Source organism: Coloeus monedula (assembly GCF_965178545.1).
Source record: "Coloeus monedula genome assembly, chromosome: 5".
Taxonomy (NCBI): domain Eukaryota; kingdom Metazoa; phylum Chordata; class Aves; order Passeriformes; family Corvidae; genus Coloeus; species Coloeus monedula.
In genome coordinates, this window is record NC_138785.1 from 37,843,786 (window position 1) to 37,861,926 (window position 18,141).

Here is an 18,141-nt window from a genome sequence, read left to right on the forward strand (position 1 = left end):
GAAATTTCAGTTGACTTTAGTACAGGAAGTTTGCTCAAATTTGTGTCAGGCATTGAAAAATAGTTAGCATTAATTAGACTTGTATTTTTCAGAAAGATGTGAATCGATGGCAAGGGAGGAAAAGGGCTGTGTAGAGCTCTGCTCGTAGCAGGTCAAACATTAACTTTAGCTCCCCTTACTACAGAAATGTCAGTCAGTTGTAAGACTTTTTAAAATAAAGAATGCATTTTAAACCACAGACTGAATGATAAAAGGCAATACTAATGATTGCAGCGTTAGTATCTTTTAAAAGAAGAAGGAAAGGCAGTAGCTGGGTAGTGTGGTACTAGTGAGTGTATGGAGCAGTATATGTAGTATTAAAAGTTTTCAGAAGAGTAATGTGTCTGATTTTCTGAATGAAAACATGAAAAAGAGAAGAGCACCGAGATTCAAAGTGTTACTTTGGGTGTGATAGAACAAAATGCATTTTGTTCTAAGTAAAGCAGAAAGACTGATGCAGGCCAGTCCCAAGAATATGACATCACTTGTTTCAGTTTTTTATGTGGGTTTATATTGCTTGCCTTGATGTTAATTCTTGCATCTCCGAATTTGTAGGGGTGCCTGCTTTTTATATTAACACAGGTAATTATTTGCATACTCAGCTTATAATGTATAAATCTCAATGGACCTGAAAAGGCAATAAACCACTTACATACTACCTGTGAAACTTGCCCTGAGTTTGCAAACGCTGCTTGCTTATTGTCATTCTTCTCAGATTTACAGAAGGAATAAGTTTGTCCTTGTCACTGAGTCACCATGTGGGGAATCAGATGGCTTAGTTCTGCGTCTTGGGTCTGCCTCAAACTTTAACTGTGAATATTTACTATCTCCATATGTAAGAATGGTTATAATTTTTATATATATATATATATATATATATATATATATATATATATACACATTTTTTGTTGTTGTTTTCTAGGGGTGTTCGTGGTTTGTTTTGTTTTGGGGTTTTTTTAGGGGTCATGCAGGCTAAATCCAAATTTACTGGGTGCTGTGACAGCTCCTATGTTCTCTGGAGGATATACGTCTTAGAATAATGCTTCATGTACAAGAGTGACTGTTGTACGCTGTTGACTCACGCATAGCTAAATTCATTTTTTACAGGTTATTCCATCTTCTTCGTGTGACAGCCACAAAGCCAGCTTCTGGAGCTAGTTTAGGTTGAATTCATGAAAAAAAAAACCAAAAAAAAAGATTCCATATTAAGAAATTTGTTCCATGGAACATCCTATTTGTTTTCCTGTGATGATATACAGTAAACAGCACATGGTTATAATATGTCTTAGAATGAAGAAAAATAGAGAAGCAGGGATAACTCTTACGTTAATTACAGCTGTTATGACCCTATCATTTTGTATTTTGGGGTTTTCTGAAACGCTACCTGTGCAACTGTAATTCTGCATTATTTTGTGGGTCTGTTTGGTTCCTGTACCTAACCCTGTTAGGGACACTTTAGTTTGAGCTTTGTCAAGATATCAGCTTGACCGTACACATTAATAACACCATCTGGCACTAGAGACTATTGGAATGCCATTCTTGAGGCATTTTGTGTGACTGAAACAAACACCTTACCATTATTAGGACATTTTTTTTTTCAGGTCGTGTTCCATAGTAGATACTTTTTATCCTGAGAGATCCTTCTGTTACTAAATAAAACCGTGAAGCCTTTTTTATGGTTGAATTCTATTTCTCACACGCTTGCTCATTCAGTATTTGGCTCTGATTAGTAGTATAGAGCCAGTCTGTTCTAATGTTAAATGAAAAAAACATTCTGGTGGCTGTGGCGTTTGGTGATAAGTAGTTAGACTAAACAGAAGATGTACTGTGCATCCCTTGGCTACAGAGTTATGATTAGATTCAGCTCAGCCTGCAGAATACTACTGAGGATATTGCTTCTCTGCTGCAGTGATAGAGAAATTCATATCAAAACAGCATGTGTTGCTGCTTATCTTGCATTGTACCCTGTGGCATTCTAAATACACTGGACAAAATACCAAATTGTATTGGTCTGGTTTTTTTTTTTTATTTTTGCTAGACTTATTAAAGTGGAAATGGGGGGAGTAGAATGAGTCTTTCCACCCAGCAAGCCATTGTAGTACTTGCAGCAAGTTTTAAAAGCCGTATCTTTTAAGAAAAATTCTATTGCTTATTTTTGTGAAATGCTTATTCGGACAGTTGACTTTTCAGGGTTCATATGCAGTCATTCTTCTGCTAAAATAAACCAATCCCACTGGTTTACCTCATTATATATTTTAAAGCATTCACTTTTCCCTCCCCCTCCCCCAACCCCCCTCCCCCCCGTATTTTAACTCTGCAATATATATGTTGGAAATTTAGAGGCTGAATTTTAATGTTTCAAATGAATGAAAAATTTGAGGGGTACTTTACTCTAGTGTTCCATAAAGCACAGACTATAAGATTTAGAAATTAATTATTAATTAATTGAAAATTATTAGTTGAAAAAATCCACATGTTTAAGGTAAACCAGTTTCTTGTTTTTATATCACTCACTTCATATTGGTTATTTGAAAGTTGTAAGATACAGAGTTGGATTTTTCCAATGGTTACCTGTATAATGCCATTTTTCTGCTAGGACACCACTGCCAACAGCAAAGGCCAGGTTGCATTTTAAAGTGACATCTAGTAAAATGCCTAGATACCTGTAAGAATTAATCTCCAGGGCACTGAGCTAATTATTTCTTCTTGAAAATTAATTAACTCAGCAAACAATATTTTATGACAGATAAACAGGTAACATATAAGAGCAAATTCCTGAAGTATAACATTAATAATTTTGCAATCCACTTTGTCAAGGCAGCAGCTGGGCCAGCTGATTGTTCCCCACTCCTGAGCCAAAGCCTGCCTTACTCTTGGGAACTGTGGAGTCCTGCAAGGCAACAAGCCCCAGCTGAATTTTCCAGAGCTTTGTGCTGCAACCTGGGGCTTTTGACACTCTGCCAGATGTTGCTGTTGCTTGCTCCACTTGGTACACTCATTCACTCTTTTGCTCATTGCCACTACTGCATTTTTGTGGTGCTCAGCCTGACCACTGTCACTTTGTATCATTTCCTCTTGTTTCATATTTAAAAAAATGCACATGAAGTGCTAACATGTCTGTGATAGATACAGAATATTGGTAATCAGCTTCTCGTGCTTCATGGAGTCTTAAAAAAAAAAAAAAATCTAGTGCCATTTTTTCCTTGCAGTCTGAGACAGAAGTTATGATCTTAAATTAACATGAAGAGTTGGCCCAGGCCTATTGAGTCTGTGGAAATCTGGAAATTATATTTAATACAGTTACAAGGCTGCAATTTACTTTTTTTTTCCACTTGGATATTCTTTTTATAGAAATGCTACTCAAACATCTGTAAAATAAGTACATTTCAGAACTTCCTATTTGTCCCTCTCATTTCCTCTCTCTTCAGGAACTACTCTTCCTTTACCTACTTCCTACCCACTCTGGGTTGAGGAATGGCAGAACACATCACTGCTATAAGTAGAGATTTCATTCTGTGTTAGTAACAGGTTCCTTTCATTTTCATCTCATGTGAATGATAAGCAAGCAATACTCCAAAGATCCAACTACAGTACAATATGAATGTACTCTTCTAAATTTTTTTAAGGAGCGTGTTCATCTCTGTTGGTTTTTTTGTTTGGTTGATTGGAGGGTTTTTTGGTTGCTTGTTCTTGTGGTTTGATTGTTCTGTTGAGGTGTTTTTGTTTAGTTCTGGCAGTCAAAATACAAAATTTAAAGTTATATGGTTTTTCTCCCTTTTTCTCCCAACCTATGCTATTTGTATAAAGACATTCCTGAAGAGAGAAGCAATTTAGTTCATATTTCTCCTGCCAATATCGTATTACTGTAGCAGCAATCCAGAGAGGACAAAGCCTCATATTTGCTCCCAATAACATCTCTATACCATTTACCAAGGACTACATGATCCTTGAAGAGAAAACCTGTATGTACTACTGTCATCTGAAGATAGATAAAATAGTAGGGACTTTAATACTTTCTAACAGAAAACTGAGTGAATTTTTGATTGTTGTTTTCTGTAATAGTTCAATATTGAAACTGTAATAAATAAATTTTATTATATATTTGTAAAGAAATAATTTATTCTTGCTTAAAAATTTATTGTTCAGGATTTCCTTGACAAGGTTTTTGCATAAGTAAGATTTGATTACTTCTGTAATGCTAAGAAAAAGCCTTTTATATTGCCTCAGATCTTTACAGAGTTATGTAATAAATAATTAAAAGTGTTGTAAATCTTACTGCAGTGCCTTTTTAAGCTGCTAAAAGGTAGAGTAGTGATAAAATAATTTTTAAAAGATACTTTTGATCCTATTTCTATTGATGTAAAATCAAATAAATTCCTTTCCTATAATATAAATTAAGGTAATGAAATTGTACAACTGAGTGAGATACTCTGAGAAGTTTAGGAAAAGTAGAATAAGTTTGAGATAAATATACTTCCGTTTCTGATGCAAGTTTTATGGACTCTGAGGGAAGCTATATTCAGTTCTTTTATTTCTCATAGTGCTCATAATGTTGGGATCCACCTTAATAGATGACCAGAGTTGTATCGGTCATCTCTCAGAGTCATGGTATCATTTGTTCCATGCCTATACATGGATCCCACAGTTCTCTGGATTGCCTATGCCGTTGTTTTACTACTCATACAGTTAGAAAAATGTTCGTTACTTTCCACCTGAAAGCCATTTTATATGCATATAAATATACACCTACAAATTATCTGCAACTTGGGTAGTTCCATTTGATATGAAGGGAATTACTTTAATGCGAGACATGCAGTTTTAATTCTGTCTCTGTAACAAATTGGCAAAGATCCTTCATGCATTTATTAAAGTTTTAATCCATTTTATTGGAAATTAACATAAATGTGCAAAACCACAAAAGGCACTTGCTCAAAACAAGCAATTCCCTTTCTAGTATGAAAGGAGAAGGTGATTTCCACATCCTGCCCTCCTGTGAGGAAAAGGAATGCAATTATTTTGTTTGTACTCAAATGGAAATTCACTTCCAAAAAAGCAGAATGTGCTGGGAGTTTGAGTTGCAAATCTGTTTTACTTATCTAAAGAATATGAAGTTGATCTTCACAGTGAGAGATGGGAGACTTGTATACAACTGTGCATTAGGAAAACTTCAGTAATTATGTAAGATACCACAGATTGCTTTAGAGTTTTTGCCCTCTGCCTTGGCCAGTTGCCATATCAGGGATGAAAAAAGTTGTGTGAAAGTTTAGGTGTCAAAATGACATAAGATCTCCGAGTCAAATATTTTTAATCTGTTGCTGATCTTTATTTCCCATTTTACTTCTCACACTCTTTCTTTGAGGCTGATGTGTGATTGCATTCATTTGGAATTTGTGTTTTCTCTGTCTACCTTTGCTAAGAAATATACTCACTCTCCCCTCATGGGGCTTCAGTTCTGTGTAGAAAGATTGCTCTAGAAAGATCTGTTCTCACTGTGAGAACTTCCATGGGAGAGGATGGGGTTGGAGTTCATGTGTGATGAGCGCAGATGAGCTGTGCTAGATTCTCAGTGGAATATTTAGAGATAATTCCTCGTATATATTTTAAAGAATGGCAGAATTAACTTATCCAAAATAATAAAATGCGCTATAAGTAAGAAGACTTACTTATTTGTAGGTTCATGTATTAAAACAGACTGCTTGCATGTACTAAAGCATTTAGCACATGGAGAATTCTTATTCCCTACTGCAAATGGTTTAGGGTTAAAGGATGCTTGAATGCTTGAATTAAAGGCTATGCTTAAATACTTCTGTGAATTATAGTCTTGGCTTGGTGTAGCTGTGTAGCCATGCCTGAGTAAACTAATAGCAGTGAGTATAAACAGTAAATAATTCAGAGTTGTACACAGTTCTTCCCCACAGACACTGAATCACTGATGTTCTTTATCCACTTGGTTTCCTGTGTTAAGATGTCAAGCAATTGCTTAACTTCTTGAACTTACATGGCAAAGCCAATCTTTTTTACCATGCCTGTTGAATTATAAAGAATGTTAATCTGAATTACAAAAGCAAAACTCCAAAAGAAAACCCAAACCACCCTGAAATGAGAACCTGTTGCCGTGTGTTTTGTTGTTTATAATTTTAAGCAAGTTCCCCTATCCATTGCATATGGAAGTAGTGCAGAACTCCTGTTGCTTATTCGAATTGATTTACAGTTGATCTATTTTGATAGCAATACCCCTGTTCTCTTGATAATTATAGTACCTAGCAACTATACCAAGGTGGCTGTTCTGCAATTTGACTTTTGTACTGAGTTTACAGAATGGTTTTTATTTTCTTGTTTCACTTTAATCATCTTCCCTTTGTACCATCTGTTGAACAAGAGGACTTCTTCTTCTTCTACTGTACCTGCATAATATATAAGCAGAAGATGCTTAACTGAGGTGTCCTTGAACTATCAGATATCACAAGTTGTCAAGCACAGAACTGAAAATCTTTAGGATGTGTTATACAGTGTATGGTTTCCTAGGAGACAGGAACATCCCTGAGTAGGGCTAAAAAAGTCTTACAGAGTATCTAATACTTGGCCAAGCCAGTACTTTATCTTGATGTCTCTAATATCTTACTTTACCTTTTCTTTATCTGCATATCTATGGAGAAGCATTTTAAGATGGTGTATGAAAACTCTTACAATAACATAGTACTAAGCAATTCAGGGATGTTAACTCCAAAACCATCATAGTGCCTTAAGAGGAAAACCTAGCATATTTTCATACTTGCTTACATTGATTACTGTAATCAATCATACTAATAATTCTGTAATCACAAAGGTAAGACAGCACTGTGTGAATGAAACTGCTGTAAGGCTTCCCATGCAGTGGAATATTCTGATGGGATTTTTGGGCCCAGGTTGAATATATGTGTGATTCTTATTATTGGGTTTCTCCCTTCCTGAAAAATCAAAATCCTGAACTAAAACTTCTGATTGTCCTTAGTTCATGAGGTTATTTTTACTGCAATTGTAAACCAGCCTCAGAGAGTTAGTATCAAGTCTTAGTGCTGGATTGATTTTATCCATCACATTTGGTTGAATCCCCTTTTAGATGTAAAGAGGCCAAAAAATTCACCATTGGGCTTTTTTACTCTCAGTTCCTACAGTACTTTATAGCCTTGTTACACTTTCTGTATTGCTATTTTGCCTTCAGACAGAAGAGACAATATAAGAGGGCTTATATCTGTCTATCAATAAATTTAAAGCAGTCTTCTGTAACCAGTAATGGGAAATTATACTTAATCATGGTCCTTTGCACCAGAATTTTACTCTTGCTGCATTGTGAAGTTTCCCCTTTTTATCCTGGCATTTAGGTCCACCTCCAAACCATTGTGCAGTAATAGAAATTACTGTCTGACACGTAGGAAGGTAAATCCTCCTAAAAAAAAAGAGTTTTCTGTGCTTAGGATGTTTTTTTTAATGCTGACAAGACTCATACATGGCACTTTTCTCTACAAAGGGTATCCTTCAAGTCTAATGATCACCCAAAAGTCTTACTTAATTTGTTTTAACACTTATCTTCTGACCTCTGTATTTCTCTCCTTCCAAGGTCATTCATAAGGAATAGTCTATTTTTACCTTAGCTCTTTTAGAGAAATTAGCAAACTGCTTCCAGCTGGATCTGATAGATGGCTTGCCTAGCTAAAGATCCTTAGCTAATCAGGAGGAACTGCAGGGTGAGAGAGCAAGCAGACAAAAAGCTGGGAGAAATAGTCACAACATTTATAAAAGGGCACAAGCCGCTGTTTATACTCTACATGTGTATTTTAATAAAGTGTTAGGAAAGAGTCATGCTTCACACATTCTAGTGCACCTCATGGCTGAGCTGTACTGCGTAAGTGCAAAAGCAATTTGGTCAGATCCTTACACAGCATGATAGAAGAAAGTTCTGCCCATTCCTGAGTTGCTCTGGATAACAACCATGATATCTATGCTTTTGGCTTATGCACAGTGATAGTGCTCCATATTTGGTGGGAAAGAATGGGAGACGGTTTTAAAAATGCTTGTCTTCAGTCTCACTAGCAAGGGACATTATGAAGAAAACTCTACTCTTATGAAAAATATTCATCTCCTGAAGACCCAAATGGACTCATTTAAGAAAAGCAAAGCAAGAATCCACCTCTCTTTGTACAGGGTGAATAGCTGGAATACACAGGAAATCTTATAGAAAAAAAAATTATTTGCAATAGTATCTTTTAACCATTTATTTCAGAATTTTCACAATGTTAGCAACTACCTGGATAAATCTCTTACCGGTTAAAATATTTACTTTTGGTCTAGTTAGGATATATGCTGAAAGATAAGGGCTAAAACTTCTATGTCTTGAAGGTTGAATGACATTAGCTTAGTGTTACTTTATTATGAATCATATTTGATACAATTGTACCATTGAACTTTGAGTAGTACTTTGACTCATTAGCTGCTTTTTTAGAATCATAGCTCCTCCCTATTATTCGCATGAAATCATAACGATTCACATAGAAGCTTAGTCTCAGATATTGCATTATGTTAGTATGTTGTATACATTTGGGGATAAAAATGGCAAAATACCTGTTAGGAATGGAATAGCATAAACAGAAAGTGTTTCATGATACAAATTAATTTTCCCCCCTTGTAAGTAACATTATTTGTTTTCATTAAGAATTTAAATGAAATTAAATATGCACAAGTTTTGGAATAAAAAAAAGTACTATTTTAGCTGAAAAAAGTCTAAAATTGAGTCACTACAGCACCTTTAGTTGTGTATTCTGTGTTTTTAATGTCTTGTGCAGTGTGAAATAGAGCACTGACAAAGGCTTATGGGCTTTAAGAATACCACTGGATGTTTCTCTCAGCTTCTGGTTGCTTTGCTCTTCATCCACTCCTGTAGCTGCTCCTAATTAGCTGAGGATCACATGCCCTTGGTCACTTATTGAATCCAGCTGATTAATTTCTCTGTAAGGGCCCAGGTAAAAGGAGGTATTTTCTTAAGAGGGAGCCTGAAGGTAGAAGGACAGAGAGGTTATAACATGATTCATGAGATGAAAAGGAAAGCATATCTTCTTGAGAACCTGATTAGGCTTGAAGGGTTTTGCAACTCTGAAGAGTAGATTCTCTGCAAAAATGGGAAGAATAAAAGTAGTTGAGAAGAATTGAAGGCTTTTATATTCTGATTTTCTTTGAAGTGTTTTTATTTGTTCTCTGCTCTCTCACTGGAAGAGGTAGAGGTGTAGTAGCCTGAGGTGGGTACTAAGGAAGCTGAGTGACTGATGATGAGAATTAACTTGGGAATAAAAACCTGGAATAGAAAGTCTGTGCTTTGCCAGGGAATAAGCAGATGATTTCTTTGGGGAAGCACAAAGTGACTAGTTTCTGAAACCAGCTCCACAGTGCTGTGACATTAGAAACACTGAGGACATCTATCTTATCCCTGGGAGTGCAAGGGTATTCCAGGAGCCTAGAGCAAAATGTCTGGTTTCCTTGCTGTTTCTTCTGGAAAGCTGGATGCCATAAACTTCAGTGCTAAAGTTGTAGTCTGAAAACATGAGCATGTGGTAGGGGTGCTATAATGTAAAGTAACTCAGTAACTGGGTTCCTCATACTGATTGAAAGGCATATTGCTGGAACTGATCCATTTGTTCATAATTTTATTATGAAAGAGAAAGGTCTTAGCTTAATTTATAATTGAATTTTTTCTGGATAAGATGGCTTTAACCGGATTATGTGTCTGGAAAGAGGAAAGTTAGATGAATTGGGTGAATTCAGAGTGACTTCTGAGCCTCGTTATTGTACCTACTTTCTGGTTTTGTATTGGAAATAACAGGTTTGTTGCTAAAGAACGTGCGAGAAGTTTCTTTGAGGTATTCCAGGCACAGTGTACAAATTGAAGCTCAGTGTAACTTTTTTGTTGTTGTCATAGTACATTTTTTGCTGTCAGTTTGAGGCAAATAATTGTTTTGTTTTGTTACAGGGAAAGGTGAACATGGAAAACCGTACCCTCTTACAGAGGAAGACCACGATGATTCTGCTTATAGGGAAAATGGCTTCAACATATTTGTTAGCAACAATATAGCACTGGAACGGTCCCTGCCGGACATCCGCCATCCCAAGTATGTAAACTGTTTCCTGGACTATTTAATTTTTAAGATTTTATCTTTGTATATCTCTAAAGCAGTTGTTTTCAGGAAGGTAAAACATGAACCCTCAGTCAACAAAAACAATTATTTCTTTAAATAGGAAGTGGAAAATTTACAACCATTGTTAAATCATTTGCTCTGTCTTTTAATGTCACTTCTTATCTGATTAGTAACACATTAAGACTATAGAAGGCCTCTTTTCATTACAGAATGATTTTTATTAAATTTCTGTCTAATGAATTGTGCTAAAAAGCATTCACATGTTTCTCATGTTCTCATTTGATTAATAGCTGCAGGTCTTTGGGCTGGGGAGCAGAGTAGTATACAGTTTTTGTCTGTGTTTGCAAAATGTTTCTTCTGTTTTATTACATAAAAAGTTAAAACAATCCAATAGCTGCAGGTTGCAGGGTGCTTATAATCAGCTGATTTATGTAGTTTAGAATTATGTAAAAACAGGATGTGCACGAGGCACAGGCAGAATTTGAGGACACTGGATGATGGTATTGTTCCCTAACAGCACTAATATAACACAGAGAAATGGGATAAAGGTTATTCTGGAAAATAACCGCTGAGCTAAAAATCATCATACAGCAAACCTAACTTGCTTTTCATGTTCTTTAATTTTTGGCTCCCTTATACAAAGAGTCAAGCTTCCTATCTGTAACAGGAAAAGGGCCACTTTTGCCTTTCTAGGCTCCAAGCTCTTGTCCTCTAGAGCCATTCTGAACTCTGGAGAGAGAGCTGATTTGGTTTGTCTCCTTACCTAGCATTTTCCCCCTCTTTTAATTGGATGTTACGCAACTAGTGTATGGGAGAAAGGTACAGGAGTGAAGAAAATATACTTGTGAAAAATCTCTGTGACTGTATTTTTCTTTAGCTACAATTCTCTCTATTATACAATGTTTCACATTAAGATATCTTCTCATTTCTTAACTTATTTTGGTAAAAAAAGTTTTTAGAGAACAGAGCAGAACTTCTTGGCAGAAGTTCTCAGTTCAGGGAGAAGAGAAATATCATGGCAACTAACACTACTTTTTCTGTCAAATGTGCAACTTTTTCAAAGAATGAATAGTATATAAATGTTTGTGTAGTAAGAGTTTAAAAAAATTGACAGCGGAGGAATTAACCTTTTGTTAGAAGTGTTTCTAATTTAATTTTAATTGTTAATTGTAAAATTTAATTGTTGCATTGTTTGGAGAAAAAAACTGTTCGATTTGTATACATTAGTATTGTTTGCATAAAATTAAGTAAAAAGAAAGATATTGTTATAACAAGCTGTATGTTTTATATAAGTTCTTTGCTTTCTGCTTTGCCAAATTACCTGAAATTATATGATGAGTGCTTCCAAGAAGCTTGAGTTTTAATCTACAGCTGTATGGCTTTGAAGCTGTGGTAGATTACATTGTTGGTATAATAAATATGTTCATCAGGCAACCTCCTCTGTTAGCGAAACTGCAGAGGACAGTTACTAAACACGAAAGGAAGCTGTCAGGTTTATCATCCCTTTGTGGTTTTGTAGATTGGTCTTTTGGCAACCTCTTTCCTACCTGCTGCTGTCCTCACAGTCCCTGACATTTCCGTGCATGTCCCCAGAAGTGATGTGTTGTCAGAAGCGGCGTATTAGGAACGAGTCAGTGCCACACCAGCCTTTCTCTGCCCTCTTTTCCCCAGGACAAATCTTTTTGTGGCTTGCACCTAAAGGTCTCATTTGGGAAGCTTTTATCCTTAGATGCCTGCATTGCTTCCATGTTCCGAACAACTAGGTTCCTGTGGCATTCAGTGAAATCTCGTATGGGGGATGTTTTAGTAGTGTCCTGGCTGAACTGACTTGAGTCATGTCCTGCTAACCTTCCATATGTTAAACACTCATAACACAAGTAGCCCATTAGTTAGTTGACTGTATCACCATCTAAAGGTAAAGAGAAAAAAAAGGTTCTTGTGCTATAATTGCCTACTAAGTAGTGCATCAGTTAAGGTGACAAAACTGGGCTCAATACTTCTGATGGCTATACCTTGAAGTGTATTTATTAACTTCCAAGAGACATTAAGTCTCACAATGCTTTCTGACCAACTGTTAGAAACAAGCAGATCTCTTGGCTGCTGTGTGTTAAATATGACCAGTCTCAAACTGCACTTCACTTTTGGAAATGTCTTTCTTCAGAAGTGTGTGTGAAATGTGGAGTAGTTCACACGTTATTGTGCTGGTTTTGGCTGGGGTAGAGTTAATTTTCTTCATGAATTTGCACGTCATCCGTGCTAGAGGCTGGGACTAAACCATGGCAGTAATAAAGTTGCTTTCAGAGAAACTACTAGAAAATTAGGTAATTTCTCTCCAAGAAAAGGGTGCTCTTCAGTAGCATTATAGTAGATAAATCAGGTATGGTGTAGCAGGCAGGTCTGGTTTGAGCATTATAAAGGGTTTAGCATTGTGGAGCTTCTAACTGCTTTGAGGCTTTTAAGTGCCATCTTATGCATGTTTGTGAGAGATACTAGTATTATAAAGTTTGAGTTTTGATCCTCTGTTTCTATTTAGTGTATGCCATTTGCACAGGGAAAATGGTCCTCTTCTGCTGAAGACTGGTTTCCTGAAAACACTATCTATCATGTGTTTTATAGAACCAAATAGAATGGTTTTATTGCCGTCAGTAGAGAAAATTCACAAAATAAACCTTCAAATGCAACAAAACTGAGTGGTAAATCCTGTAATTTGAAAAAAACTTACTTAAATCAAAAGAGCAGCAGCAGTAGTTTCTACATGCCTCTAAAATAACTTCAAAAATATTTTATTCCAAAGTCAAACCAAAGAAATTTTAAGAACCACTTCCAAGTGTTTGGTTTTCTGGGAAGTATGCAAAGACAGCAGAAAAAACTTTCCCTTTTTAATCCAAATAAACTTTCTCTTTCTGAGTCTGTTTGGAAATTGGGCTCAGGATTTGCAAATAACACCTTCTGGCAGGGGGATGGATAGAGCTAAACAAATGTTTAGATGATTGAGCTCTTAGAAATTCAGGTTTTCAAATTTTTTAAATAATATTCTTATGTTTTTCCTGTGATGTTTAAAACACTTCAGCAAGATGTTATGAATGATTCTTCTTTCCTTTTTGAGACAGAATAATGTGTGTGCTGTAAAAAAAAAACCCATAGAGAAATGAAACAGTTAATTTCTGTTTTAAGGCTGACTTGACCTTTCCTGCATCCTCAATATGGTTTTTTTGCATCCCTCTAGTGTCTCCTATGTCTTTTTTCCATCTCTCATAGCTGTGCTCAAAGAATATTTTTTCCATTTTTGAGTAGTCTTTGATGTTTTGTTTCTGCCCCACTCTTGTGAGAAAGCCTTGGCACAATGGGTGCCAAGCTATATTAGCTAATTCTCTGTTCTCTGCCCACAGTCACCCCTGTCTTTAAGTTTAAACAAAGAAACAATCAAACAAAACAACTTTTTTTTTACCCCCCAAATTCTAAATAACATTCTGAAAGAGGCTTACCACCTCATTTTATTGGGTTTCAGGACTGATTTAGTGAAAGTAAGAGTTCTGGTCACCCTAAGTGAAAGGCAGCATTGAGTTTTGGGTACTATTCAGAGAAAGCGATGGAATTAATATTTAGGGATTATAAATTTTGTACCAATATAAGAAATGTTTCAAAACCCACAAGAAGGGTGTTTTCATTCATTTCTTTTTTCACCTGCTTCATGCTACTTTCTGTGGTTTAGAATACAACAAACCTTCTAATGCTAGGGAAAAAGTTGGCAGTACTATTTTCTATTGTAGAAAGAGAAATGCTACTTATTCTAACATTGAATGTACCAGTTAAAATTAATTCTTATCTTCTCCACATTATCAAATAATTCTGCTATTAATACCTGTTTTGTTCAAACAAACAAAAATGAATCTGACTTGCATTTCGAATAGCATTCTAAATGTGATTTTAATGAGGCTTGGGGAAAGGATTGCAATCACTAGTCTGAACAGTGAACATGCATTTTGTGATCTATCCTGTTTCAAGCTCTTAAGTTTTTGTATACTAGACAATCCATTTTTAAGCCTTTCATTATTGAATCAAGGAATTCAAGTTAGTCCCTGATACCAATACAGTTGCAAGCTTTATAGTTTAAAATATTTTGTTTGGTATGTTTGTATATCCTAATTTCAACAGCATGTCTCCTTTTATCTAAAATTTGTAGATTAATTGCTGCTAACCATGTCCTGGAGTGCATCAAGCACAGCATTGAGAGCCAGACAAGGGGGGGGGGATTGTCCCACTCTGTGCTGGTGCAGCCTCTCCTCGAGTCCTGTGTACAGTTTTGGGCACCACAATATAAGAGGGATAAAAAGCTACTGGAGAGCATCCAGAGGAGTATCATGAAGATGAAGGATCTAGAGGCATATGAGGGGTGACTGAGGTCACTTGGTCTGTTCAGCCTAGAGGAGACAGAGTGGAGACCTCATCGCAGCCTTCCTCGTGAGGGGAAGAGGAGGGGCAGACACTGATCTCTCTTCTGTGGTTACCAGTGACAGGACCCTAAGGAATGGCATGAAGCTGAGTCAGGGAAGGTTTAGGTTGGATATTAGATAAAGGTGTTTTTTACCCAGAGGGTGGTTGGGCACTGGAACAGGCTCCCCAGGGAAGTGGTCACAGCACCAAACCTGACAGAGTTCAAGAAATGTTTGAAAAAAAGCTCTAAGGCAAATTTTGTGATTCTTGGGGCTGTCCTGTGCAGGGCCTTGATGATCCTTGTGAATCCCTTGAAGCTCAAGCTATTCTATGACTTGGCTAGTCTTAGATCAGGTGTGCAAATCATTCCCAGCTTGCCTGAGTGATCTATCACAAGAAATCCCATCCTTTTAAGGTTTCTCTGGGCATAGATAGATTCATTTGGTAATGAAGTTCTTACCATTTTGTTGTGCATCAAGAATGTCCAACCTGATTCCTGTAATTTCTGGTTTTTAAAAGCCTGTGTGGGCTAGAGTCAGTGTTTCTAATCCTTTTTTGCTGGTCTTGCTCTTGCTATGTGAAGGACTGGCCCTTCATTGTCACTCCCAGCAGCGTTTCTTTTTAGAAGTCTGAATTATGTTCATTTTTCTTAGGCATTAAATTTTTCACAACCCTCAGAAGAAATGCATTTTCATAATCAAAGAAATAAGAGGGTTTAGCTAAGGGCAGTTAAATCTTCTGTGTCCTGAACACTAATGAGGTTTTACTTCTTTCTAATAACAAACCCAAATTTCATTCCATGGGTTCTGGATATCTGAAACTCTCCTTTTCAGTAGCAGAAGCTGAGAGAATGCCTGAGTGCCTCTCTCAAAACATTTGAATGCAGTGTGGTTGGCCTCCATTGTATTTTTAAAAGAGGCTAAAGTGAATATGTAATGGGATTTCTCCAGGCAATATGTTTTTTGATTGACTCCATTTTTGTGTTTCTTAAAGTAGTTGTACTTAAACCATAATGATGTTTTAGTACACTTGCAAAAACTAGACTCGTGGGAAAGGAATATGGTTAGATACATAGGCAGTAGTACCTATCTGAATCCCCTAAAAAAGTAGTTATTGCATTGTATTTAGTTACTTTCTTTTTATAAAAACAGTGCATTTGTCACAATCTAGCCTATGTATATTGTCCATAAGACTAAAATTTTAAAGTTTGTCTTTAATCCAATACTCCAAGATAAATTTGAATTAATTCCCTCAGCAGTCTGAAAGACAGACTTGGGTTGTTCTGCCTTGCTAAAAAAAAAAAAAAAATTAGACTAAATAATTTAAGTATGCTGAACTTACAAATATTTAATAAGTCTTATGGAAGTAATTAGTTGTTTGTATCACTCTTCTGTTGAATTTTTGATCATATGGTGGAAGAAACAAAGACAGTAGAAGGTTTTTTCTAGTTCTCATTCATTTTGGGTAATCAAAAATGTCTTCAGACACACACACATGTTGCATTGCTTCATGCCACTGATTACTAGTATTAGCTTAACTTTTTATCTGGACACAGAGCAACTGTTTAAACTCAAGTTGTGTTTTAAGTGGGTGGGTAGTGGAAAAGCTGGAGATAATTACTGTGCTTTTCAAACTCTTTTGTGTAGTTACTGAATAATATAGTGAAAGTGAAAAGTCATGCAGTCCAAAACACAATAGGCAATGACCCTGTTTCCAAGCCTGACCAGATTGTTCTCTGCAATTGCTTCAGGGCATCCCATTTGAAGTGCAGGTCCTCAAAATAGGATCAGGAATGTATTATACCCGAGAAAACCTATAGCTTTCTGTCTCTGTCATGCCTGCTGTCACGCCTGCTGTCACTTTCTCTGCAGGATGTGTATTGATAGTAACAAATAACATGGAATAATTCCCAAGTGCTTTCTGGGTGCTTGTGTGTCTTTTTTTTTTTTTTTGGGCAGCAACAGCAAAAATGTGGCTGAAGATTGATGATTCCTCTTCCATCCTTTTATTGAGAAATAGGCTGCAGTGTTAAATAGGCCAGTGAGGAGAGTCCAAGCCTGATGGGTCTGTTTCTCTTTACTGAATATTATTTGATAAAAGAAATAATCTGTTTATACACATGGGGAAAAGTAGTTCTTCTGCATTTAGCTGCCTTGCATGTTACTTAGAATCCAGTAAATCCTCCCACGCCACTGAGAAAATAGCAAGCTGCAGTAAACATAACTGTGAAATCTAAACTTAATGGGAACAGGAATTCTGAAGCATAATTACCCTCCAGCCAGTTCTGTACATCTGGGATAGCCAAGTCTATTAGCATTTGGCAATGATTAAAGCTTTTAACTGTCATATAATACAATAGCAAAATTGGAAAGTACATCCAGCTTTGCTAAGATTTGTGAGAAATGTGAGATGTTCTGGGGTTTTGTATCTTTGAAGTTCATAGGTGAAAGTGATGATATATGTTGTTAATATAGTAATTTTATGAAGAGCCTCTGTACACCGTACTAAGCCAGCAGTGCATTCTCAGTGGCAGCACAATTAGCTGTTGCACCTCATGTAATAAGGATAGCAGATGTGCAGCAATGCTGGATTGGAAAAGCAACTTCTATTTTGCCTGATTTGATTGTGAGTAACCTTCTTGAGCTCCAGTTTTCTGAAGGCGGTGCTGGCCACAGGGCGTGGTACTAGAGAACGTACTGATCTTGTTGGCACATGTGGTTCATGAGGCCCAACAGCTTTTTCACAGCATTTGCTCCCTTGTCTACCAGCTGTGATTTTGGTATTATAGACCCTGGTCAGACCTATATTGCCTGTTATATCTTTTATTGTGTACACTTGATGGTGTTGAGAGAGGTGTAAGCCTGACCACGTATTGCAGTGAAAGGGAGTGGTGAAGAGATGTAGGTAGATCACAGAAAGACTATCTTTGAAAATTATTTTATGCTTAAGCAAACTGGACATAGTAACTCCATAGGCCTGATGGGATGTACCCATGAATGCTGAAGGAACCGATGTCTATTTGAGGTACCTCTCAATGGTCTTTGAATTATCACAGCAACTGAGAGAAGTACCTGAGGACTGATTCAAAACTGGGAGGACTGGCTGAGCTTCTAGAGGGTTCCTAGAATATAAAGGGAATATAGATGGGATACCTTTGGAATATAAGGCCAAGTGGTAAAAAGATAGCTAGGATTTCTGAAACAGAAGTTAAAGGGTAGTTGAATATCATAGTTTGGTTTGTTCCTTAAAATGCACTTTGAAGTGACAAAAACCTGAATTCTGATCCTCTTTCTTCTTCCTCCAGGAAAATGACCTTAGACTCAAAATAGAGGCTTTTTATTGATCATGTTGTGGTCTGCCTTACTTCTGAGAGACCATCAGATAAGCATGCTAGGTTTGGATGAATTAATTTTGAATACATTTTTATTTCTCTGATCTGCTCTTGCAAAAAAAAAAAAAAGTGGTTGGAGGGTGTTTGTATTAAATAATGTATGTATTAAATAAA

At 36.5% G+C, this 18,141-nt stretch overlaps 1 protein-coding gene across 1 annotated transcript in view; it reads left to right on the forward strand.

Moving 5' to 3' along the window:
- The window catches only part of GALNTL6 (polypeptide N-acetylgalactosaminyltransferase like 6), a gene marked incomplete at both ends in the record, with an annotated part of 444,156 nt that overhangs the window by 177,651 nt on the left and 248,364 nt on the right, over positions 1–18,141 (forward strand). Inside the window, one exon of the mRNA XM_082281626.1 lies at positions 10,037–10,175. Within this exon, the coding sequence (XP_082137752.1) occupies positions 10,037–10,175 (139 nt within the window). The remainder of the gene's footprint in view (positions 1–10,036; positions 10,176–18,141) is intronic.